The 26,716-nt window shown below is 41.1% G+C and overlaps 1 protein-coding gene across 1 annotated transcript in view; it reads left to right on the top strand.

Moving 5' to 3' along the window:
- REV3L (REV3 like, DNA directed polymerase zeta catalytic subunit) overlaps nt 1-26,716 on the top strand; it is a 154,621-nt gene that overhangs the window by 59,945 nt on the left and 67,960 nt on the right. Inside the window, exons 8-16 of the mRNA XM_060238202.1 lie at nt 170-254; nt 335-483; nt 4,788-4,913; nt 14,414-14,651; nt 17,980-18,116; nt 18,372-22,410; nt 23,074-23,990; nt 24,444-24,526; nt 26,005-26,130. Of these exons, the coding sequence (XP_060094185.1) occupies nt 170-254; nt 335-483; nt 4,788-4,913; nt 14,414-14,651; nt 17,980-18,116; nt 18,372-22,410; nt 23,074-23,990; nt 24,444-24,526; nt 26,005-26,130 (5,900 nt within the window). The remainder of the gene's footprint in view (nt 1-169; nt 255-334; nt 484-4,787; nt 4,914-14,413; nt 14,652-17,979; nt 18,117-18,371; nt 22,411-23,073; nt 23,991-24,443; nt 24,527-26,004; nt 26,131-26,716) is intronic.

Below are 26,716 nucleotides of genomic sequence, written 5' to 3'. Positions count from 1 at the left end.
GTTGTTAATTTTATTTATTTAGAAAATTTCTGTGTTGCCACACCTGAGAACCTACTCAACTGTTAATAGACTGTCCAGTGAAGTTTCATTTCCTTATTTATGAATTCTCAGCAGTCTTTCTGTATTGCTTCATTAAACATTCAGCATAACATTAATTTTTTCTCTGAAGATCGTGGATTTGTGACTGCTACAGAGAGTGAAAAAATCTTTCAGAAGCAACTTAAAGAAATCCTCAAGCAAAGTGATCTCTCTGTGTAAGCATTTTTCTGAATATTTATCATGTTTATTTATGAGTTTTACTGTCATGTTGACCATTTTCTATTTTATTAATTAGGACATTTTCTGGATCAGTAAACTACGGCAGTGGATCACCAGAATTCTCTGCTGAATTGACACTACATTCTGAGGTAGAATCTCCAACAGTTGTTCCATGTTCACCTGCCAGTATGGTAGAAGTGCATAGTGATAAAGAACTAAACAAAGGTTAGTATTGTTAATACTGTTTAATTTTTTAGCTGTAATTATTTTTATGAAGAAGCTGAGGAAAAATACTGTTTTTATGTCTGTTTCCAGCTAGGGAAAGTGAAATGGGGAAGAGAAAGAAGAAATAATCTCTTACCTTTGTAATCTTGTGCCTGTTTTTCTGAGCCAGAAAACAGTTGGGAAGTCAAAAGAACAAAATCAAAGTACAAAAGATGTCTAGCCCCTGACATTCCACTCTCCCTCTGCCCACGTTAGGGGAAGAAAGGCTGCAGAGGGAGCACAAAGAAAAACATTGGTTCTTCTATATAACGCTTTACATTTCTGTTAGAAGTACAGAGAGATATGGACTGTGGCCATCTCCCCTGCCTAGGGTGGCCATAATGTCTGAAGGCCAGCCAGGGACACCTTTTGGGGGGGGAAGGCAGGGGTGTGCGCGCGCTTCGCGCCGCGCCGCCGGAAACAGGAAGTGACGTCACTTCCAGTGACATCATGCCACCGCCGGAAACAGGAAGTGACATCACTTCCTGTGACATCATTTCCCCCACGCCACCTGCCGGAAGCAGGAAGTGACATCACTTCCTGTGACATCATTCCCCCCCCCGTGCGCCACCTGCCGGAAGCAGGAAGTGACATCACTTCCTGTGACATCATTTCCCCCAAATGCCACTGCCGGAAACAGGAAGTGACTTCACAGCACTTCCTGTGACGTCCCCAAAAATCCCCCAAATATCACGGCCAGAAACACCAAGATTATTTATAGAGAGGGAAAGGGGGAAGTAAAGTTAAATGAAACTCTTTTTTTACTTTTTTCAAAGTGAGAAGACTAGAGAGAACGGGTTCCACGCTGAGAAGCCAGTCAGATTCCAGTGAGATTCCAGTGAGACTGTGCTGCATAATGCAGCCTATTTATTTTGTCCTGTTGGCTCTATCTGCGCCACCTTCATCACTTTCGGGGTGTGGATCCCCCAGTGGGGTGGTCTCCCGACTCCCTCCGCCGGCTGTTTCTGATAGCCCTGCGCCCCCTCTTTCATTTGATATGTGTCCCGTGCGGGTGCCACCCTCCCGCCGGGAGATGCCGCAAAATGAGCCCCCTTGAGGCTTATGGCGGCAGGGCTCGGGGGAAGCGAGCTAGACTGCTGTTCTTTTGAGGGGTTATAGAGTGTTTCGAGCCCGTCCCTGTGGCATCGGTCCCATCGTTGTGGGACCCAGGGGGCCGGCGCAGCGGCACGCCGAAGCAGCCTGTCACTAATAACACAGGTCGAGATGCAGGACAGGAACCCGGAAGTGACCGACAGGCTGCTTCAGCGTGCCGCTGCGCCGGCCCCCTGGGCCCCACAACGATGGGACCGATGCCACAGGGACGGGCTCGAAACACTCTATAACCCCTCAAAAGAACAGCAGTCTAGCTCGCTTCCCCCGAGCCCTGCCGCCATAAGCCTCAAGGGGGCTCATTTTGCGGCATCTCCCGGCAGGAGGGTGGCACCCGCACGGGACACATATCGAATGAAAGAGGGGGCGCAGGGCTATCAGAAACAGCCGGCGGAGGGAGTCGGGAGACCACCCCACTGGGGGATCCACACCCCGAAAGTGATGAAGGTGGCACAGATAGAGCCAACAGAGCAAACAGAACAAAATAAATAGGCTGCATTATGCAGCACAGTTGAGAAAGTGCCTTATCCCATATACTGATGAAGTAAATACAGGATTTGAGAACAAAATTGCACCAGAAGACACAAACTCAAAGCTCCCTTACACTGAATCAGTGCTTGGGTCCACCAAAGTCAGTATTGTCTACTCCAGGGGTGGCCAGAGTTGCTTAACAAAAGAGCAACACAGAATAAAGGTCAGATGTTTGAGAGCCGCAAGACATGAACATCGGATATTTGAGAGCCAAGGAAGGAAGGAAGGAAGGGAGGGAGGGAAACAGGGGAGATATTCTCTGCTGGTCTCCTGTCCTGTCTGGCTAGGTCAGCAACCAGAAAACACCAGATACCTCCCTTAGTCAATGAAAACAATGTACATAAATACACAAGCACTTGAAAAATACGCAAAGCACAAGTAGTATAGGAAAATGATCACCCTATCTATATGGCAAAAAAAAAAAGTCAAAATGCTGTATTACACAAGCTATTGCCAATAAATGCAAATGCCAATAAATGCAAAAGTAACCATATACCAAACCACCAAAACAGGGAGGGAGGAAGGAGGGAGGGAAGGAAGGAGGGAGGGAGGGAAGGAAGGAGGGGAGGAGGGAAGGAAGGAGGAAGGAAGGAGGGAGGGAAGGAAGGGAGGAGGGAAGGAAGGAAGAAAGGAGGGAAGGAAGGAGGGAGAGAAGGGAGGAGGGAGGGAAGGAAGAAAGGAAGGAGGGAAGGAAGGAAGGAGCGAGGAAGGAAGAAAGGAAGGAGGGGGGAGGGAAGGGAGGGAGGAGGGAGGGAAGGAAGGAAGGGAGGAGGAAGGGAAGGAAGGAAGGCTGGCCGCCCCCCCCGCCAGCCGCCCCCCCCCGCTTTCGACCCCCTCCCTCCCTGCTTACCTTCATACAGGGCGGGTGGCGGCCTCTCCTCCCGGCGGCTGCTGCTGCTGGCGGCGGCTGCGGAGGCCGGGGAGGGCCTCCGCTGGTCTCTGGAGGGCCTCCAGGAACCTGCGCAGGCCTCTCCGCGGCCTCCGCTGGTCGGCGCTGGTCGCTGGTGGCCCTCCAGAGTCTCTGGAGGGCCTCCAGCGACCAGCGCCGGCCTCTCCGCGGCCTCCGCTGGTCGGCGCTGGTCGCTGGAAGCCCTCCAGAGTCTCTGGAGGGCCTTCAGGGATCAGCGCCGGCCTCTCCGTGGCCTCCGCTGGTCGGCGCTGGTCGCTGGATGCCCTCCAGAGTCTCTGGAGGGCCTCCAGGGACCAGCGCCGGCCTCTCCGCCGCCTCCCCGGCCTCCGCCACCGCCGCCGGGCCCCACGCGCGGGCGGGGAAGGCGGTGAGGGAGGGAGCGTCCCTGCGCGTGCGCAGGGACGCTCCCTCCCTCCCTCCCTCGCCGCCTTCCTCGCCGGCGCACGCGGCCCACCGCCTCCAGGGCTGGCTAAACCAGGACCTCTAATGGTCCCGGTATAGCCAGCCCGGGAGGCGGGAATAGGGGGCCAGAACTGGGACATTCCCGGGTGCCCAGGACGGTCTGGCCACCCTACCCCTGCCTATGCCATTTTATTGTGGCCCTGCCCCCTTCAGCTGCTGTTTCTCTGATAAGGAAAACCTATGGGTATCTATCTCACCTAGTTTGGACTCCAGGGTCCTTCAGTTTCTCCCTGCCTCTCCTTTTCTTTTTTTGGCACTTTTCCAGCTGAGAAAACAAAAGGGAAGAGAGAAACATTTCAGAAGAAGTCCTGTTTCTTTTGTATCTTTACTTTCCCCTCCACTAGGGGTGCAAGGTGTGTTGGAAAAGATTTTGGGGGTGGATCTGGGAGAGGGCAGGGTATGGGGAGGGGAGGCACCTCAGCATGGTACAATGCCATAGAATCCACCCTTCAAAGCAGCCATTTTCTCCTGGGGAGCTGGTCTCTGCCAACCGGAGGTCAGTTGTAAAAACAGGAAATCTCTAGGCTCCACTTGGAGGCTGGTAACCCTACCCCCCACACACTTGTTTACTTTTTCAAATAAAAATAGTTGGGAAAGGCAAGGGAAGAGACTAAAGCCTAGTCTACACATGGAGCAGAATGAGGAGTTAGTCAAGATGTGGTAGAGTAGTCTGTACTATCTGCATCTGGAGGCAGTGTCCACAAATATCTATTGTCTGCAGTGGCACAGTCCATTCTGCCACCACCTCCTGCATGTGCAGACCCAGCTTAAAAGTAAGCAAGTGTGAGAGAGAACTTTCCTCATACTTTTTTATCCCCTTCTGTTGTCTTTCTTAGACGGAAGTGGTCATAGTGAAGCAGGAACAAAAAAGCGTGTAAATAACAATTAACTTTCTCATACTGCCATCTCACATTAAGAAAGAAGTCATGGGAAGACAGTTGGCAACTTATAGTGGTAGATGGCAACTTTCAAGGTGATGGATTGTTTCTAAGAACTCATAGTTGCCAAGCCTTACTAAGAGGAGTTATAGTAAACATCAATCACTACAAAAAGTATTTCCATTGTCATTTCTTATCTTCTGTGATCAGCCTTAAATATATGAAGTCAATCTTATCTCCGCTAAATCTTTAACCATTTATTTTTAAAATCCTGTTTAAATAATTTGAATATGCTAAAGTGTGAATAAGCACAACCTGTGTTTTTAAAAATTATGTTCTCACTTCATGTACATAGTGTTTTATGTAATTTTTAGAGGAAACTACTGAGAAGTATAAAGAAGAAGATGCTCTTATTAATGAAGAAGCTATTCTGAGTGTCATGGAAAATAGTCAGCACTTCCAACCTTCATCTCGAAGATTAACTAAAACTCCAGTTTTCAGTAAGCATTCAGTATTGCACAAAGCCATTGTAGCCTTTCCCTTTAGTAAGAAAAGTTACTGTTTACGATACTGGCTGTTCAGTCATTAATATCCTGTATATTCTGCCTTCACTTAAAAGTATGGTCACCTTTATGCATCAAAACAAACCTCTGTTTGTCCATGATAGGCATAGAGATAGCTTCTTCTTATGTTCATGCATTCCCTCCCACAGTTCCTTGAGCACAGAGTGTGATTAAAATTTTCTAATTTGGAAAGCCTTTTGCCTCTTCACAAACCTGGATTTTAAACCACAGTTTAATGGAAGTTAAGAATCACTCTTTGTATGAAAGACATGACACCCATTTGAATTCATTCAGATGCCATGGCAATTTGGAATTCAAAGGCTTCCCAGATGAAGTTTTCCTTCATGCTTTGGGCCATACTACACATTTGTGTTTTAAAGAGTTGTATCTGGTTACCTGTAGCCACACAGCAGCTGAGGATAATGGCTTTTGGAAAATCAGGTAGAACCCAGACAGGCTCAAAATACCACTGCAGGGAAGCAAGAGCTCCTGTCGTCCCCCTCCAGCTGTTTTCCCATGCTGAAAACAGATGTTTTTGCTGCTCCACATGCTGTGTTCTGTGTACATGAAGCAATAAAAATAGGGTAATAACACACACACACATACACACCCAGCACTGTTTTGGCATGGGAAAACAGCTAGGGGAGGAGACAGGAGCCCTTCATCCCCCTGTGGTAGCATTCTGAGCCCATTTAGGCGCTCTTTTATTTTTAAAAATCCATTCTTTGCAGCTGCTTTGCGGCTGTTGGTAAACATGAGTTCAGTCCAGGAAGCTCTGTCCCAGTGCTTTAAAAACATGAACATACAATTTGGCTCTCTGTTTAGAGGGGAAGGAAGAAGGGAGCATTCAAGTATGATAAATGAGGTGTATATGTTTATGCATGTGATGGACAAATAAAAGGTTGTTGTGTGGCCTGAATGTGCTACCCTCTGCGATACTTCTTAGAAATTCCATAAAACTCCTTATGCTAACAGACTATGCACTTGTGCATGTCCAGAGATAGAAACTTTAGAGCATGTGTCCCTAAATGGTACTTTTTACTCTGACCTGGGTCATAATATCCTTTTCTAATTTAAACCTAGAAGAAGGAGCAGCCACTGCTACCATTTAACTTCCTGTTCACAGAATATTCCAATATAATTTAAAAAGCTGGAACAGAAGCTAAATTAGATGCAAATAAACCTTAAGGGGATGAATTAAGCTTTTCAGGGTTTCACATTCAAATCTCAGTATTCCCTTTCTGGAAGTGTTTGTTCAGAAGCTAAGAAAATGGAATACTCAGGTTCATCTTCATGGTTTCTGTGCAGGCACACATGGGACTGTGTTTCCACAGGCCTGCTACCAGAAGGAGCTAGCGAGCCTATAGGAAAATTCTAGTATCCCAAGAGTGCTAGCTTCCCGGCCAAAAGTCACGTGATGTGGAAGGAGCCAGCACTCGTCCCTCAGTTTTCTTTTTTGCTGCCACAGAGAGAGAACTAGTTCCAGCGAGCTGTTCACTTTGTGAGAGGATTTACCTCAGATGCTACAGTTTTAACATTCCTTTATTCAAATGCTGTCATGAATGTGAGGTGAAGATGGCAAAAAAACTGACGACTGTCCATTGTATTTCTCTGCTTTGGCTCCTCAGGCCAGACATGTACTGGAATAACTCCCAGGGCTCAGGTGAAGGCTCCCCTGTGGAGCTGGCTCTGATGGTAACTGATACCTCAGAAGGCACTCCTGGAATAAAAAAGAATGGGTGCTCACTTCGGCAGGGGGATGATACAGATGCAAATTTCTGTCAGCGTTCCATATGTATGGCACTCTCATATTACATCAGTCAGCAATACAAGCCCCTAAACTGACTGATGCTTTGGCATCCAGGTTGGGGTTTAAACCTCAGTATGGAGGCCGAAAGGGAAGAAAAAATCCCATGACTGTTCACAGTGCTCCCTGCCTTCCCCACCTCAACAGACCCTTGATTGGCTGGTGTTTTCAGCAGCTGTGTGGTGCCATCAATCGCCATGTGATGTCATCACCCAATTCCAACCATCATTCTGGAACCGTTGCTTTGGAACCACTGCTTTGGCACCAATACCTGTTGGAACCAGAGATCGATCACCGTCGCCTTGGCATCATGTGGCACCAGTAGCTGGTTCCGTCGCTCTGGAACCACAGGTCATTCACTGCCTCAGCACCAATCCCTGTCGGAACCACAGGTCAATCACTGTTGCCATGGCGCCATGTGACATTAGCTGGTTCCAGCCGTCACTCTGGAACCACAGGTCATGATTCGCCTCGGCATCAATCTCTGTCATTTCCATCCACACCAAAACGTTCCAAATGAGTACTTTGTTCCCCACTGGTGCCTCAGAGAGTGCCCTCATCATCAGATGGGGAACCAGTGGAGCACCATGAAAATAGTAGCGCACCCACAGGGTGTGATTATTGATTGTACTTCTGTTCTTGCAGATGCTCTCCCATTCAAAGATGGTACTGTCGCCCCATGTCGCTCTCTTTTCCATGGGGACATCATGAGGGATCAGGGCACTGATCATCCTGGTGCCAATGCAGTTCTGTTTTGGCCTGGTGGTGCCAAAGAAGATGACTAGCCCCTTCTCCATCTGGCAGTCCAGATTTTATGAATGGCTAAAGCGTTAAAGCTACAGCTTTCATCTTTAGAGCCTAACAACATGGATCCATTCATGCAAGCCTTATTTACTTCCAGTAGCCTTTCCATTACTTAGGGCATTCAGGAGGTGATGCTCTTGGCTTGGCGCAAGCCAGCTTCTACTGCACCTACAGCTGGATGCCTAAAGACTCTGTGCCTAACTGTGGTTTCTATTTCAGCACCCTACAGCCAGTTCTTTTGCATCTGAACTGATTCCACCTAGGGGCCAAAATGGCTTCTGTAGTTCTCCTAATATGGGGAGGTGTGAAAATTAGACACCGAGGCCAAAAGAGGTCAGCTTTTCTTTGGTGCCATGGGATTAATAGTGGTCAATTTCATTACTTTGGTGGATCTTCATAATAGACTCCTGTGCCAGAAGATGCTCCCTCACATGACAGAGTTACCTCAGGATAAGTAAATCCTGGCAAATGCATTAGTAGAGAGTGGAGTATGCCTCAGCAAGCAGCAGATCTATGTTGCTCACTATGTGGCTGACTGCCATAGCAGGGCCATGGGCTCCAGGGCCACCACATATGATAGAAGATTGATTCTGTACGATAACACGCCCTTTCCTTATTTTGATGGTAGAGGATGATTACAATCCTTCCAGGGATCAGGTAGACCTTCTTACCCTGTGCTAATGGTGGCATGTTTCCAGAGGGAAACGGGCCAGGAAGTGAGTCCTGCATGGACAATGCTGGCAGGGGTAATGACCCCTCTTGCTTAATTCAGCTGGTTAGGATCTTGAATTCTGAGTTACCTACCGTATATGTTATCAGTATGCACCTGCTGTCCTACCTTCAGCTGGCACTGTCTCTCCCTAGACTCATTCCATCCTTAAGAAGATGCAGTAGTTCATGATACAGCTACATCCCCAGGACATATGGGGGGAAACGGCCTCTTCTTGACCTGCATAAGTTAATCAAATTTCTGGCTAACCTTACGTTAGAAGGCTAGCCTTACTGGATGTTATCTGGCTTCTGTACCGCAACAGCTGTTGTGCCAGATCTTAAGGATGCATATATCTATATTTCTGTACACAACGTCTGCAGGAAGTTTATTGAGGTTTACCCAGGCTGGCCAGACCTGTGACTACTCAGTTTTACCTTCTGGGCTTGTTTCTGCCCCAAAGGGTTTTTTCCCAGATGCAGGTCAGTAGCAATATCTTACTTACATTGACAAATGTGTATAGTCTATATCTTGAGGAATGCCTGTGCGTAGCAGAGGTCTTGCAGAACCTTCAAAGAAGCATAGAATTCTTTGAACTACTTAGGATTTCTTCCAAAAGCATATTTGACAATCGCTTCTGAATTTTCCACAGAGATGGCAATACTATCAGTGCTGAGAGACTGCAGCAAAGTGGTGGATTGAGACTGCTGTGTCAGCTTTAAAACTAGACCTTAGGAACAGAAATCAACGGAGTCCTGGTCTTGGGATCCAGGCAGTCATAACTTCTGCCCCTCACAGTCCATTGACTTCATTGGAGCACTGTTTGGGCTGGTGCAGGGCAAAATTTCTATGCCTTCCAGGAGGGTGACCAAGATTTCCTCATTAGTTGGAGCTCCGCAGACACATTGCCTGAGACAACCTAGATTCATACATCCTCTGCTGGGACATATGACACCCAAGATTGTATATGAGACCACCCCAAAATTGGTTCCTTGGAGTTTCCACCCACACTCATAACATTGTCAGCTTTCCATCCCTAGATCTATGCTGAGATCTCTAACTTGGTGGTCTGACATGTCCAATTTCACGACAGGTGTTGATTTTAGAGGTTGACACCATGACATTCACATCTTCACTGGCAAATCCATTGTACACATTAAGATGCTGGAGTTCCATAAAATAGAGAGTGTTCGTTCTCTCTCTCTTTCTCTCTCTCCCCCCCCCCCCCTTCTGCACACTGACAATACCACAGTAGAATGCTACTTCCTCTACTGGGAAGCAAATCTTCTTTGGTATTGAGCAATCACCAGCCATTCTCATAGCATGCGAACTGAATCGGTAGGCAGACATGCTAAGCAGAACTTTTGACACCACCCATGAATGGTCTCCTTTAGACTGCTGCTAACAACTGGTGTCCTGACAGCGGAGTCTTCACCAAATAGACCTATTAGCACTTCAGGTGAACACCAAAGGCACTATGTTTTTGCTCAAAACCAGCAATCTGGGAGCACTTCCGAGGGGATGCCTTCCAGTTAACCTGGAAGGTCTACCTGTATGGACCTTGTTGTAGCAGCTAACCTTGTTGCAGCAGGCTTCCTTTCTGTAGCCTGCTACAACAAGGTGGTAGCCAAACTTTGCAGGGCCAAAATGACAGCCATTCTGGTGGCTTCTTTCTGGCCATGAAACCATGGTTCCTCCTCTTGCTAATGCTATCCGTAATACCAATATTATTGCTGGTATCCCTATTAGAAAGAAACAAATTAAGGTGTCTTTGTTTGCAGATGACCTAGTGCTTTTTGTTACAAAACCTAAGACTTCTTTACCAGCTGTCTTTGATTTATTATCTGTATTTTCTTCTATATCGGGTCTTCGAGTAAACCCATCTAAAACCATTCTTTATCCCATCACAATTTCAGATGCTCTCCAAGATTCCATCTACTCAAATTATCACTTCAAAAAAATGGATAGATATTGGACATATTTGGGGATCAATATACCTTTAAAATTGGGAGATATTTTTAAAGTCAATCATCATTTATTGATTAAGGACATTCTTACTATGCAAAAGAATAAAAATTCTTCACTCATTCCCTGGAATGAAAAAATTCAGATTATTAAATCTTTTATTTTTCCCAAATTTCTGTTTTTATTTCGAGCCATTCCTATTCTTATTCCTGAGGACTTATTTGTGGGTTGGCGTCGTTCGTTCTTAAGATACATTTGGAACAAGGGCTTATCTAGAATAGGGTATGCAACTCTTATTCGTTCTAAATCCTCAGGTGGTCTGGCTCTTCCGGATCTGCATAAATTTTATGAAGCTGCCATTTTAGGAGGCCTTGTCAGATACCATGATGCTGATTTAAATTCAGGCTGGAAGGTCCTAGAAGATACCTATCTAAATAACAAATCGTTTCAATCTACATTATGGGAATTTCCAAAGAAGAGACCTCCTAATGTCTCCTCCAACCTTTTCCTTAAAGCCATTTTTCAGATTTGGGACAAACGCCGCCTCTTTTTAGCCCCTCCTATGTCTCCACTATCTCATTTTATGGATGTTTCTTGGTTTCAACCGGGGTTTTTTTACAAGTCTTTTCCAATTTGGAAAAAATATAATCTTTATAGGTTTGTGGATATTTTGTCCAATGGAAAAGTGCTCGACAAAAAATCTTTAGAAGAGAAAACTGGTGGGACAAAAATCCCATGGTTTGAATACTTGCAAATTAACAACTTGGTGACATCACTCTCAAAGAAATACAATTTCAATCGACCTCTTACTTTCTTTGAATCCTTGCTACAATCTCCTTTTTTAAAGCGGAAGGGACTGATTTCATTTATCTATAAGGGTTTGCTAGACATTGATGCTGTTGATTTGTTATCCTATCAAGAAATTTGGCAAAGGAATAGTTCAATTAATTTTCAGGAGGATGTTTGGCAACAAATCTGGTCATCTCCTTCGTTTGTTTCAAAATCATTGAATATACAATTACAAACTCAAAAAATTTTGTTCCGGTGGTATTTAACACCTCAGAGATTAAGCCATATGGCGATAAATCAATCCTCCAAATGTTGGAAAAATTGTGGAGAGGTGGGCACATTTATACACTGCTGGTGGTCTTGCCCGAGGGTGCAGTCGTTTTGGGCAGTAATTGTGGTAAAAATCAAGGATATCACGGGCTATAGTTTACCCTTAAGATTGGAACTCATTTTGCTTGACTGTTGGAAAGGTATTTCTATTACTTCTCTCAATAAATCCCTGATATCCCTTTTACTAGCTGCTGCTAAAATGGTGTTAGCCCAATTTTGGAAATCTCCCAATATTCCTCCAGTTAAAGCCTGGTATGCTAAAATCTGGGAGGTCTATGCTATGGACAAGATAGCAGATAGTTTATGCAATATAAATAATTCAGATGGTAACGATTCTCTGATGTACAAGTGGCTTCCATTTCTTAAATTTTCTTTTAGTCCTGTAGATCAGATGCGTACATGTATTCCTGGTAGATATTATGACATTATTAATTTGATGTAATTAACATATGGACAGAGTACTTATTTTTTAATTCAGCTGCCAAGTATGTATGTATGTGTGAATGTATGTACGTGTTGTTTTGTTTGTATTTTGTGTATATATATATATTCTGTTTTCTGCTGGTATGCTATGCTTATACACAAAGAATGATTGCAGATACAGTCATTGATTGCTTTATTTGTATGTTTACTAAATTCAATAAAAAAGTTTTTGGACATAAAAAAAAAAAGGGAACAAAAAAAAAGAAAAAAAAGAAACCATGGTTCCTCATACTTTGGGCCCTAAACAGGGGAGTACATCACTGTGTTTCCCAGATAACTAGATCTAGTAAATTTCCATTTTGATCCTCACCTGTCCGTTCCTTCCCTGAGAGTGGCAGTGTAGTTAATTTGACCCTTGGACTGCTTCCTGGAAGGGTACTGGTGGTCCTGCAGGACATTCTTATAGATCAGGTGGGAACAGTCTGGAGTTAGGTACCTTCGGACTGTATATATCCTAAGTGACATTTTTCACATATTTGACCTCAATTTTGAAAAAAGGCCTACCTAATACTTTGGTGTATAAGGTGTATGTAACAGCTATTTCTGCCTCTCATGAGCACGTTTGAGGTACATCTGTTTTTTGTTTTGTTTTGTTATTTTGCATTTCCTGATTCAAAACTTGTCATAAGGGGTCTCAATACTTTAGATCCATTTGCTGTCTTGCCGTCCCTCGGTGGATCTAATTACAAGTTTTGCAAAAATGGTACATAAACTGCTTGAATCAATCCCCTTGTATGATTTGCTTTTCTCTCATCCAAGGTTGCTTTCCTCGTAACCATCATATCAGCCATGAGAGTGGTGAGCTTACTACTCTATGCTCTCAACCAAGAGTAGAAACAGTACACACCCTAGAGGTGCAGAGAGCACTCCTTATTTTATCTAGACAGAACAAAGGAGCTTTGTAAGACACCTCTTCATTGCTTTCGAAGACACCACCAAGGGCATGGTGCTTCTGCTCAAACGATATCTAGATGGATTTGTTTAGCCATAATGCTGGCTTATTCAGCTGCAAATGCCTGATGTCTTGTAATGGACTCAACACATTCTACACAGGCTCAGGTTCATCTGCAGCATTTGCTTCAGGTCTCCCTCTTCTCGACATTTGCCAAGCAGCACCCTTGGGGTCTCCGTCCACCTTTATATACAGTTATGTGGTAGATGTGAATTCTTGGAGAGATGCGGCTGTGGGAAAAGCAGTACTGCAATTAATGTTTCACTGAGACATCCCAAACCCACCTCCAAAGTAGGTGAATTTACTAATCTCCCATGTGGGACTGCACAGAAATCACGAAGATGAAAACAGGGGTTTCACTTACCTGTAACCTTGGTTCATCGAGTGGTCTTCTGTGCAGGCACACATCCCTCCCTCCTTCCCTGCTGTGAGTGTCTCACACTCCCTGGTGGCAGCTGGTGGATAACTGAGGGAAGGGTGCTGGCTCCTCCCACATCATGTGACTTTTGGGTAGGAAGTTCTGTGTGTGACGAGGAAGATAGCACTCTTGAGATACTGTAATTTTCCTATAAGCTCGCTAGCTTCTCTTGGTGGCAGGCCTGCAGAAATGCCATCCCATGTGTGTCTGCACAGACCACTGGATGAACAAAGGTTACAGGTAAGTGCACCCCTGTTTTCTACAAAGATATTGCTATCAGAAGAAAAATAACAAGAGTTGGGTTTTATAATCCACTTTTCTCTACCTTAAGGAGTCTCAAAACTACCTGCTATCTCCTTCCCTTCCTCTCCCCACAGCAGGCACCTGTGTGGTAGGTGGGGCTGATAGAGCTGTGACTGGCCCAAGGTCACCCACTTCCATGACAAGAAAAAAACCTTCATTGATGTCCAGGGTTTTTTTTCTGGTGAAATCTCAAAGCAGTGATGCAATCCATAATTTAATTTAATTTTTCGATTTATATTCCGCCCTATCCCACAAACGGGCTCAGCTTGGCTTACAACAATAAAAACAACATATTAAGATTAAAAACCACATACCAAGATTAAAACATTAACATTATATACAGTGTTTCTAATATTTTAAAAGTGCTTTGTTTCTATTTCAGTGGTCAGTGAAGTCAACCTCCTCAGAAAACAGCTTGTGTTGATTTTTTTCTCTAATATTGACTCAGCTTAGACATTGGCCATATCCACAATATAAACTAAGAACTGCAGTTAATTTTAACTGTGGATTTGTATGATGTAAGAGTGCAGATGACATAACCTTGATTTGTTCCCCAGTGATGTAATAACAGGCTATGGAAACAAGGGAATGAAACCAGCACTTGTCAAAGTAAACCAGGGCTTCAGTTATGATCTGTGGACTGAGTTCACAAACTAAACATGTAAAATAAACAGTGGTTTGATGTGGTATCTTATCTTAGCTTTCACCTTGTAAATTGAATGCATTTAGACAAGTTAAGAAAAATGACAGCGTTGTAGCAGTATGACTCAGATCACAGAAGTAGTAAATGAACATTAAAGTGAAAAAAATACACAAATCCAGATTTTGCTTAAACTGATAAGACACATGCCTGAACTTATTCTTGTGTTTACTGCAGTGGATGGTAGTGCTGATCAAGCAATGGTGCGTCTCTTGGATGGTTTGGAGGATGAAGGCTATGAAATTGGAGAGCAAAGAACTTTATTGCAACATTTTTCTCCTGGAAGCTGTAGGAATCTACACAACAGCGATGATGAAGAAAATGAGCCACAAATTGAAAAGGAAGAAATGGAGCTAAGTTTGCTTATGTCTCAACGGTGGGACAGCAACATTAATGATGCCAGTGAAAAAAGAAGGTACATCCTTTATTTGTTCGATTATGTTGGAAAGTACTAATTTCTGATTACTGAATTAACCAGTATTTCTAAGAGAAATCTGTCTGGAAGGTCAGATTCAATCATGCTATGAGGATAGGAATCTAGGATTAGAAATATAATCAGTTACCTGAATCTAGATGGCTCAGACAAGTAGGTCAATGAAAAAACCCAAGTACTAGTAGCTAATCTGACCTTCCTTGGAGGAAGGTAGCTTCTTCATTAATATTCAGAGACAATGCTAGAATCCTTTCACCCAGCCTGTACTGCTATAGCAGAATATTTGCTAAATGAGTACATGCTGACAAAAAAAATAACAGATTATGCATATATATGATTCAGGATTTTTTTGTATGCTATGTTGCCATGGCCAACCCTGCCACTAGGCAAAACAGGCATTTGCCTAGGCCACCAGCCCTTGGGGGGCCCCAAATTGATGCTTCCCTCCTATCCCTTTTTCTTGGGGGGGGGGGTGCCTTTAAATCTTACTGGAGCAAGCAGGCAGAGCAATGTGGCTCTGTGAAGCATGTGTGAGAGAGGAAGAAAAGTGCTGGTTTGGAGTAAAATTCCACCCCCCCCTTGGCTGCTCTTTGTTTTCCTGAGAAGTTAATGAAAATAAATATGGTTACATTCACCAGTTCCTGTTAGTAAACTGCCCCAGTGAGATCCACAAGTGTGTGGACTTGCAAACTCTTTATTTTTGCTGCTCTATGTGTGTGTGTGTGTGATAGAGAGAGAGAAGCCAGCTCTGGGGGGGATGAGGAATTTTTTATTTATTTTAGGGAATGGGAAAGTCTCCTGGCTGCATCCCCAAAGTCCCCAGATATTTTTGAGTTGGACCTGGCAGCCCTATACCTCTGTTGTCCACAGGGAAGGTATTTTGATTCAGATGATTCAGGCTGACTTGGATTGATTGATCAGAAATGAGTAGCATTTACTGTATCTTGTGATCATTGGTAAATTGATAGTGTTCACTTATCAAGATCTACAAGTGGAATAGTTCACTTTTTCAGATGCCTGGTAATGAAATCATGAAAATGCTTCCCAATTGTATAGCAATTGTCAAATCATGGTTTAACTTTAAGTACAATTATACAGGTGTTTATAAGCCTTAGCAACAGAATCCCCCTGGCTTTTCCCATTTTTTGCCTGCCTTGGTGTTTTTAATGGGGGAAGGGGGGACAGTTGCACAGAATGCTACTGGAGGCTGCCTCTTCTACCATAAGAGCACCTAGAAGTCATGGTGACAATTCATCTGTTTTTGAAAATTGGTTGAGGGCAGGCAGAACCTAACTTTGCTTAGGGCACCACATAGTCTTGGGCTGGTTCTGTATGTTGCTTTTTTCCTTTTAAATAGTTCAATAGTAAGGGGGAAATCAAAGGTCTTATATCACATATTTATAACATTTCTTATTTCTGTATCAAATCTGGAAGTTAAACAAATTCAGATTTACTGTCAAGAAAATCTTAAACAAAATATTCAGGAAGATGATTGGCCTTCAATCTACAATATTCCAAGCATCACATCTAAGATTTTTAATATTTGGTTTAATTCATCAAAATTTTGCACAGATGGTATCTTTCCCCAGCCGGTTATATCAAATTCATGTTCAAGTCAGTCCCAGCTATTGGAAAAATTGCGGGCAATTGAGTGATTATCTACATTATCTACTGCCCTTACATAAACAAATTTTGGCAGCAAATTTTGCTGCAAATCTTTATTATTACAGGGATTAATATTCTGGCTTTACCTGAAATTGTCCTTTTATCCTTACTGACATCTATTACTGGAAATAAAAGTAAACAAATTTTGATTTCAATCCTGTTAGCTATCATGAGAATTGCTACAAAATGGAGGGTTAAATCCCCCCCCCCCCAATCTCTGTTAATGTGGCAAAACAAAGTATGGGAATACTTTCTTCACAGCAAAATCACTAGCCATCCATTTATACCTAACTTGGAACAATATCAAGAAAAGTTCCAAGCTGTAAGGTTTCCAGTTGTGGATCATTTAATCCAACAAGATATTGTTCCTAATAAGTTATTTTATTGAGATCTCTCATGCGCATTGTATACTACATTATTGTGATTATCATCATCATCACCACCAATTTGATAGAATTGCTCTCTCTATTGGATGATATTACTTAAGATTATTTTTGAATTTATGTTCTATAGTAACAGAACTGTGCTACGTTTTACTTTTTATGTATGCCAAGAGTTTCAATAAAATTCACAAGCAGTTGAAAAAAAAATTCATTAGTAAAAATCTTCATTTCCTGTACTGCATGGAAACAATGGTGCAAAGTGGGATTTGTTAGCTTTGACTATAATTTAGTCCTGATGCGAGTGTCACAGAAAACTGAAGGGGAAAGATAGTATGCAAAAAGAGTGCATGAGCATATGAAGTGTTCCCATTTTCTAAACTCTTGCTTGGAGATTAGGAAATATGGGTTTGGATCTACTAGGGTAGGGGTCCCCAACCCCCTGTCCGTGGACCAGTACCAGTCCATGGCCTGTTAGCAACCGGGCTGTGAGTTGTATAATTATTTCATTATATATTACAATGTAGTAACAATAATAATAAGACGATTACATTGGATTTATATCCTGCCCTGCACTCAAAATCTCAGAATGGCTCACAATCTCTTTTATCTTCCTCCTCCACAACAGACACCCTGTGAGGTAGGTGGGGCTGAGAGAGCTCTTTCCAGAAGCTGCACATTCAAGGACACTTCACCACCACATCAAAATAAAATGCACAATTGTATCATCCCAAATCACCCCCCCCCCCCCGGTGGAAAAATTGTTTTCCACAAAACTGGTTCCTAGTACCAAAAAAATTGGGGACCGCTGCGCTAGGGTATTTCCATGGGCAGAGAATTTCTAGCTGTGGAGCATGACTAGCTTACTCTCTCCTTCTGCAGCCCAAAATATTCCTCGAAGTGCAGCGTTTCAGAAGGCACTGGAGGCTATAGTAAGAAGGGGAAGTGAAAAAAATGTACATACAATGATGCTCAGTAGGTAATGAGGAATTAAAGTTACAGTAGGAATGAGAGTGATTTAGAATATAAAATTATTTCACACATCTGTTCATATAAATTAACAGACCACTGCAATTTGTGTTCGTAAATATTAAGTTAATCTAAATCTAACTGGACTCTGTATTTCTGCACAGTAAAAGGGCATGATATAAATGAGAGGATATGTGAGTATTAGAAAACTTATTCTCAGAATAGTAAAGGAAGAACTTTCCTATCAGGTGACTGGCCAAAATATGTTGTATGTCTAAAATAGGTTTCATTTTTAGGTCAGCTGACAGAAGTAAGAATCAGAGCTCAACTGAAGACAGCTCTTCAGAAGAAGAGATGGATTGGAGTGGTAATGATTTACTTTTGGCAAGTCTGTCTATACCTCAGTTAGATGGAACAGCAGATGAAAACAGTGGTAAGATTTTAAAAATCTTTGCAATTTATTTCCTCCATGAGACAGTAATGTGTGTGTGTGTTTGTCCCTACATTTATTCTGTATGAAGTTTCATCTGTATTTTTGTAATTCTGTCATTGTACTCCTGGCTGCTCTTACCTGTGTCTTTTCTCCTTCATCCTGATATCATTATTTGACCCAATGCATTTTTAAAATGGTTAGTGTGATATCTGAGAAAAACAGTAAAAATAATTTCTTCCATCTGTTCTGTTTTAGACAATCCTTTGAATGATGAAAGTTCTCAAACACACACATCTGTAATCGCAGCAAGCAAAACTTCTGTAAAGTCTTCGATTTTTCACAAAGATGATGATACTCTGGAGCCCCCATCTTCAGCTAAGATTACTTTTCAGTGTGAACACACAAGTGCCCTTTCTTCTCATATTTTGAACAGCAATGACTTGGAAGGGCTTTCTCAGCCAAACAAGATGGACATAAGACCTGACTTTTCAATCAGTTCTTTTACAAAAGAAAGCACTTACAGTGTAAAGTATCCAACACCCTTCAACAGTATCCTCCATTCAGAGAATTTACACAAGGAAAGTAATAAAAGTGAAACACTCCAAGATTTGTGTGAAACTGCATATGAAGACCTCTCCTCAGCAAGCAGACACCTGCCCAGCAGGAAGTACACTGGCATCAGAAAGGCTACAAAGGACATCTCTTTGCATGCAAACCACCAAACTGGTGAAGGCAGTTTGGTTAAAAATGTCCATAGCACAACTATAAATAGCCTTTTTTCAGCACCAGAAAATGGTGATTTAGTGTCTTGCTCAGAGGTTAATAGAACTATTATTCATTCTGCTGCAAATAACACTGATGAAGATAGCCTTAATAATCTTAAAATTAGATATGAAGAATTTCAGGAACATAAAGCAGAAAAACCAAACCTTAGCCAACAAACACCACATTACATGTTCTTTCCTAGTGTTGTTCTTTCTAATTGTCTCAGTCAGCCACAGAAGTTAGGTCCTGTGACATATAAGCTGCAACAAGGCAAAAAGCAAACTAGATTAAAACTAAATAAAAAGAAACTGAGTCCTAGCAATCCACAGGAGTCTGCAAATCCCAATGCATCCACAAAAGAGAGCTGCTATATACAAGGTAGTGCCAATAATGATATTCCTGAGAAGTTCAGTCTACTACCAAATGATATCATTCAAGTTCCTGAAAGTGCTTTTGTAAACAAAATGTCTATGGATACTAGTAACTGTGCTGACTGCCACTTTGGAGCTGGAACTCAAGAATCTGAACAATCATTTGGGCTGTGTGGAAATAAATATACACTCCGTGCTAAACGTAAAATAAATTATGAGACTGAAGACAGTGAATCTAGCTTTGGCATGCACAGTTCAAAAATTAGCCTACCTCATTGCATAGAAAATGATGAAAATGTAGATGGGTCTAAAAAGTCTCAAAAACGAAGAAAACTTTCTAAAAAGTTACCACCTGTTATTATAAAATATATAATTATTAATAGATTTAGAGGGAGAAAAAATATGCTTGTTAAACTAGGGAAAATAGATTCTAGTGAAGAGCAAGTTATACTTACAGAGGAAAAGATGACTCTATATAAAAAGCTTGCGCCTTTAAAAGACTTTTGGCCAAAAGTTCCTGATTCTCCTGCAACCAAATATCCTATTTATCCATTAACACCAAAGAAAAGTCACAAGAGGAAAGCAAAATGTAAGTCTGTTAAGAAGAAAATTGGGAAACTACAAAATACCAGTAGTAAGAATATTAAGAGAACTCTGTATTTCAGAAAAAGAACATATGCTTTTCTTTCTCCCCCTCTCCCATCATATAGTACTGAAGCTGAAGACTGTGATTTGAACTATACTGATGTTATGTCTAAACTTGGTTTTCTCTCTGAAAGAAGTGCAAGTCCAGTTAATGTTTCTCCACCTCGCTGCTGGTCTCCCACTGATCCAAATGCAGAAGACATTACGACTAATATAGAAAAAGAAACTTTGGTGTTTAAAGATGCTAATGTTTACAGCAGTAAGACTGTTATTTCTGTGCACAGAAGACATAGCCAATCAAAAACTCAGGTTAAGAAATGTAAAAAGCAATTTGTTGGTGCTGCTGTACGAACTAATAAAAAGAACAAGAGCAATCTAACTCATAAACCAGGAAATGAAGTTAAGAAGAAGCCCAGAGCAAAACTGAAACAAAAAATAGAAAAAGTCTCAAAGTCCATAATAGATGAAAAAAATAGTAATCCTCCAGGAGCAGAAGTTAAACGTGTACTGAAGCACCATGATTTACCTGAGAACATTCAGAGCATGGGAAATTTTCAGCCACTCTTTACACAGAAAGATATTATTTCCACTGGATATTCAACAGGACATCTACCATCAACACAGCTCCCATTGACAGCTAATGCTGAAGGAAATCCATTGATTTATTTCCATGCGCTGTTAGAAAATGAAAAACCTGTAGGGTGCCAGGGTTCCCCTCTGACACAGGAGAACCTTCATCCAGCCATAGCTTCTGTGGTTTCTGGAAGAGAAAAAGCCAAAATAAACTTCCAAAGATCTAATAGTCAGAGCTGTTTATATAGAACAAAAGAATCCACCTTAGTTCAAAATAACCAGTCGAACCATATATCCCAGGTAACACTGAATGCATACAATTCTAAAGACATGTCCAAAAAAGCAGAAGAGATTACAAATACACAAAACAGACTTTTGTGTTCTGCTGGAAAGGCAATCGAAAATGTCAGTACTTCAGACACAATAAAAACTGATCAGATTCATTCCAGTAATTTTTTGCACTGTAAGGATAGTCAGCAGCAGATTGTTTACCTTCCAGAAGCAACGAAAAATTCCGATCATATTTCTTTTTTTAAAACTTCTGAGGATAGCCATGGACCTTTTCAGTTGCCCAAAAAATGCTTTGTAGCTTCTTTAAGAAGTCCAGGGAAAAAACTAGGATGGGAGCAGAAACAGAGAGGATTCATTTTGGATATGTCACATTTTAACCCTGAAAAAAATATTAAGCAGCATGTTCTATCAGAAACAGTCTCTCAAACCAAAATGGATTCCCAGTGCATAAGTAAAACTCTGGTAACTCCTTCCGCATTTACTGAAGGACATTCTGGGTTAGCTGTTCTAAAGGAATTGCTCCAAAAGAGGCAGCAAAAAGCACTTGTTCACAACATGCATGAACAAATGCCAGTTAAACCTCAATTAACTAGTGTTTCTTATCCCCTTGATCAAAATAAATTAATCAAAAGATCACGTTCAGTCATAACGCCAAGAAAACCTCGAGCTCCTAAAGATAAGAAATCTAAAGAGAAACCACTCAAACTTCTAAAAGAGCCTGTGAAGCAGCAAAACAATAGTAAGATTGTCCATATATCTGATAGTCCTGTTTTTTATTCAGACCCAGGTTTTGAAAGCTGTTACTCACTAGAAGACAGTCTGTCTCCTGATCATAATTATAACTTTGATATTAACACCATAGGGCAGACTGGATTTGGTAGTTTATATTCCGCAAGTCAGTTTGTTCCAGCTGATCAAAATCTGCCACAGAAATTTCTGAGTGATGCTGCTCAGGATCTTTTTCCTGGACAAATGGCAGAAACTGAATTTTTGAGTCATAATAGCAAAATGTCTAAAGAAGAAAATCATTATTCAGATCCAACAACATGGTTAAGATCTGGTCCACTAAGTCCTCAAGTATTTGATAAAAGGCTTTTGGATAACAATGAAAACCATCTTCACAGTGTGTGGAAAAATAATGTTCTTTCATCAGCATCTCATCCTAGCTCACCAGGAGATGTACAACAGGCAGAAATATACCAGAAGGAACAATTCCAGTTGGACAGAAATGCTGTTAAAAAAGGGATTTTTCTTAATCTTTCATCACCAAATAACGATTGGAGTCAAAATCACTTCAGAAAGGAAGCTGCTTTTGAATCAAGCCAGCCACTTGACTCAGCTAGCATCTCTTTTTCTTCTATATTATCTTCACCAGATGCTGAACTTATGGATGCAGCTTCTGAAGATTTAGAGTTATATATTTCAAGAAATAATGGATTAACACCAACCCCAGATAGTTCACCAAGATCTACAAATTCACCCTCGCAGTCAAAAAATGGAAGTTCTCGTGCTGCGCACATCCTTAAACCTCTGATGTCACCTCCAAGTCGCGAAGAAATCATGTCAACTTTAGTGGATCATGATCTTGCAGAAACAATATATCAGGAACCATTTTGCAGCAATCCTTGTGATGCACCAGAAAAGCCCAGGTAATGTGGTTATGGAGGAGCTTTATCAGTCTTTATATAATTATTGTATATCTAAGGTTAAACTTAGACCTCTGGGTGCAGATCAGAAAACCCATGCACTTGGGGCCATGTACAGAGATGACAAAGAACGGGTGGGAAGTATAGGAAAGTTGCTGCCAGATGAGCAGGCAGGTGGGTGCTTGCATGTGTCAGTGACCAGAACAGGAGTAGGGAAGGAAGGTAGGCAGGAAAAACATAAGAAACACACAGTAAAAAAGAAAGGGAAAGGCTGGGGGCGGGGTGTCATGATAAAAGGATAGCACTTCCCACACACACACATCTCATGCCTCTTAAATTTTAACAATAAAGCAAAATTTATGCATACGTTTCATTTATTCTCTTCATATATATTCATATATTCTCTTCCTGTGCCACACGTTTGCTGTATAGTATTGGTTTTTTTTTTTTGCTTCATTTTTGCAGGTTCTTAAGTTTGGGTAACTGTGGGGATCTTGTGTATAAAGTTTAGGCTTTATTGAGGAGGCTACTGAAGTAAAAACAAACGTTACATGCATGTTTTCTTTTCAATGTTGATTTTTTTCCAAAACTACTTGCAAAAGAGTAGTGATTTTTTTTTTATTCCATCTTTAAAGAAAAATGACTTTACATGCCTTATCTTTACAGAGAGATTGGAGGAAGGCTGCTCACTGTCGAAACAAGACTTGCAAATGATCTGCTTGAATTTGAGGGAGACTTCTCACTGGAAGGACTACGACTGTGGAAGACTGCTTTTCTTGCAATGGCTCAGAGCCCTAGACCTGGTTCTCCCCTTCGCAATAGCCAATCCACTGCAGATAAAAAACAAAGAAATAGCCATAAAACAACTAGTGAAGAAAAAAAAATAGTGATTATGCCTTGTAAATGTGCACCAACTTCCCAACAAGTTGAATCGTGGCTTCAGGCCAAAGAAGATTATGAACTCTTCAGGAAAAGAACTGTCATTAAAGGGACTGAGATAGTAACAACTGACAGCTTGAAATGTATGTCTGTACCTGAAAATCTCTGCTATGAAATGGCCAAGGCAATTAATGAGTGTTCTGATTTACCCAGTGTTGAAGCCAGCAAATCTGCTGTGCATTCAGAAACTTTTTGTATTTCATCAAATCCTATACCACCACAAACAATGGGAAACTGTGATACAAATAATGCAGAACTGAGTAAGGCTGTGCCCCAAAACAGGCCTCTGCCACTTGTCGCTACAGCAATAGAGTCCGAGAAAAAGGAGGAAGGGGATTATGATAATTTTAGCTCCCCTGATTCGCCAGTTCTTCCTCCTTGGCAACAAGTAGCATCCCCAGATTCCAAACAGTCCTCTTCAGAGGACTCAGAAGATATATTGTTGTCTGTGGAAGAAAGTGAAACAGTAGCCAAGAGAGTACAGAAGCTTGTCAGAGAGAAAAGCAAGGCACCCTTCAGTGTGTCTCCATCAAGAGAATGTGATGGCAATTTTGAAACCATTTGCTTCCACAGCACACCGATTAGGGAGAAAATGTGTCGAGAAGGAATATCAGAAGCACTTGCATTTACGCCATTATTACCAGGTAAGGTTAAAAATTGAGTGGCATGCACAGACGGAAAATAAAAACTTTAAGAAATTTAATTTCAAAATACGGAAGATACCTGTTCTGTGAAATGAGCAGTGTGAGAGCATGATCAGCAAATGACAAATCGTTATTTGTGTAAAGTGACCATTCCTATTAGAATATGTTAAGTTTTCCAAAATAAATTTAGTGGGTACTTAGAATGGCTAAGTCAAGGAAGAAAAATAACCAGGCTTAGAATAATTATCCGTAATTTTCAATACATGCATTCTTTTAAGACCAGCAGTATAAGATGCTGTAGTGTGAGAGCATGCCATGCATCAAGATTATGCTTAACAGTAACGGATTAATAGTGCAATTTTTTTTAAAAAAATTAATATTTCAGTAGTTCACTTTATAAACATAGTTTGTTATTTTATATTACTAATTACCTATTTCTTACCCCATGTCCAGGACCAAAAGCCCAGAAGTTGAATCATAGAAGAGGAAGTAATGTTGATGCTCTTCGAAAAGTACTTTTAACCACACAAGTTAAGGTAAAAATAGAATGGGAACATTTACATTTTTCTTAGGTTCCCTAGTTTGTGTTTTGTACAACAATTCTTCTGGTTTAAATTTTCTGTTCGTCAGCTCTTATGCACTTTTTCTTGGAAATTTTGCATGTTGTTAAAAATAAATACACATACCCAAACACGTGTGAATTTGAATAGTTCTTGAAAGAAATAGAAAAAAACAAAATGTTCTGTTGACATGGTAGAATTCTACCAAGTATCCAGTGCTTTATGTTTTTTTTTTAAATATAATTGCTGATACTCATATATAAAGTTGGGCCGATTCCCACAGTTCCCCATCAGGACTTGGGAGAGCCCTTCCTAAAGGTACTGGTGTTCAGTACCAGTGAGTATCACCACAAGAAAGTCCTGTTTCTATTTAAGGAGGAAAGTCAGTTGATGTGTATTAAACAGTGGATTCAATTAACAATAATTGGAAGGGGAATACTTGCACAAAAGCTAGGAGAATAGTTTGAGCAGAGCTATAATAGCTTCTATAGAAGCTTGTGTGTTCTGTTTGGACAAGCAGAAGAACATTTTTGGATATAAAACAGTATTTCCATGAGTGGAAAAATCCTTTGCATCTAGTATTATTACTAGATGCAGAATTTGAGGACAACATTGAAAGAGCTAGCAGATAAATGCAGCTGTGCACTGTTATATAATGGCACTAAGAGATGGTAGCATCATTTTCATTGCCAAAACTGTCGTGTCAAAATTAGTGTAATTTTCATGCCAAAACTGCTCTTGTTAGAGTACAGGTTTTCCTTGTGCACATCATCATAGGATTTATTTCTCTGAGGTAATACACTGAAGGACTGTTGCAGTTCCACAGGGCCTGTGAGACAGAGCTGTTCCACCAGGCATTCAGCTGAGGCAGTGGACATTTTGTTATTCTGTGGCCTCCCTGCTATAGGGGACCCAGTGAAATAACTCTGTCAACTCATTTATCTTATACCAGCTGTATGGAAGGATGTATGGAAAGAGTGGAGGCAACTGATACCACCAAATGCAGAATCGGAGTTAGTTTTTAGATTGTTATATTGTTTTTAGATTGTATATTGTTTTATTATATGTATCTGATTTTAACCTTGTATTGTTGACTGTTGTTACCCACTCAGAGCCCATTTGGGAAAGGGCAGGCTATAAATTGAAATAAATAATAAGTACACATCATGTGGTTGTGTTACAGATCTTAATACCACAAATAAGTTGTGCAGTTCTTTGTTACCCGTGTACAAAGAATAGCAGTAGTTGAGTGGGAGAGACTCATGTGATTTGAAAGGGATTTGAGAAGAAATTGGAAAGTTTTATTATATAATGTGCTTCTCTTTCTGGAAACTGGTATAAGCAAACTACTTACATTTGGTAATTTAATGAACATGAATTTGAATAATGAAGTGGTTAAATGAGTAATATCTTAATGGAAAATTAATTTTTTTGTGCATGTTTTCTTTTGACAGAATCAATTCACTGCCAGAAATGTCCCAAAGAAAGAGACATCTCAGATTGAAGGACCATCTTTAAACAACTCCTATGGTTTTAAAATAAGTATACAAAATCTTCAGGATGCAAAAGCTTTACATGAGGTAACATATTCTTATCGCTGAAAATACTTTACTCTTACATTTGGGTTTTTTTTGGGGGGGGGTGATTTTTAGTATTTAGGGTTTCATTGGTTCAAGAAATCCTGTGGTAGTGTTCAAGTTTTGTCTTTAAAACAAAAAATGGTGAAGTCTTGAACTTCCTTCAATTTTATTTACTGATAATTAAAATAATACATTAAGGATATCAAGAAATTGATAAATATTAGTAAGCATTAATGGTATTAGTATAAACACTAAAATATGATAAAATTCAGATATCAATTAATGAAACTGAACCATCAAACTTAAGTGAAGAGGACAAAAGCACAAAGTTGACAAAACAAGCAAACATTAAAAAATGTCAAAAGATACAAAAGATATAAAATTTGAAAACCACTGTTGATTCTTATGAGATAATCCATAAAGTTTAGAAAACAAATGTTTTGAATGCTGAGCAATCATTTGTTCAAATTCAAATTTGCTTTTTTTTGCTTAGCAAAGACTCTATTGCAGATTAGATTAATAAGAAAACTCTTCATTTGAATATAATTCAAACCAAGTAACCTGATGATTACTTTTCTCTCCACTT

Source organism: Heteronotia binoei, chromosome 1 (genome assembly GCF_032191835.1).
Source record: "Heteronotia binoei isolate CCM8104 ecotype False Entrance Well chromosome 1, APGP_CSIRO_Hbin_v1, whole genome shotgun sequence".
Taxonomy (NCBI): domain Eukaryota; kingdom Metazoa; phylum Chordata; class Lepidosauria; order Squamata; family Gekkonidae; genus Heteronotia; species Heteronotia binoei.
Note: the sequence above shows the minus strand (reverse complement) of the source record. Positions and strands in the feature narration are given on the sequence as shown.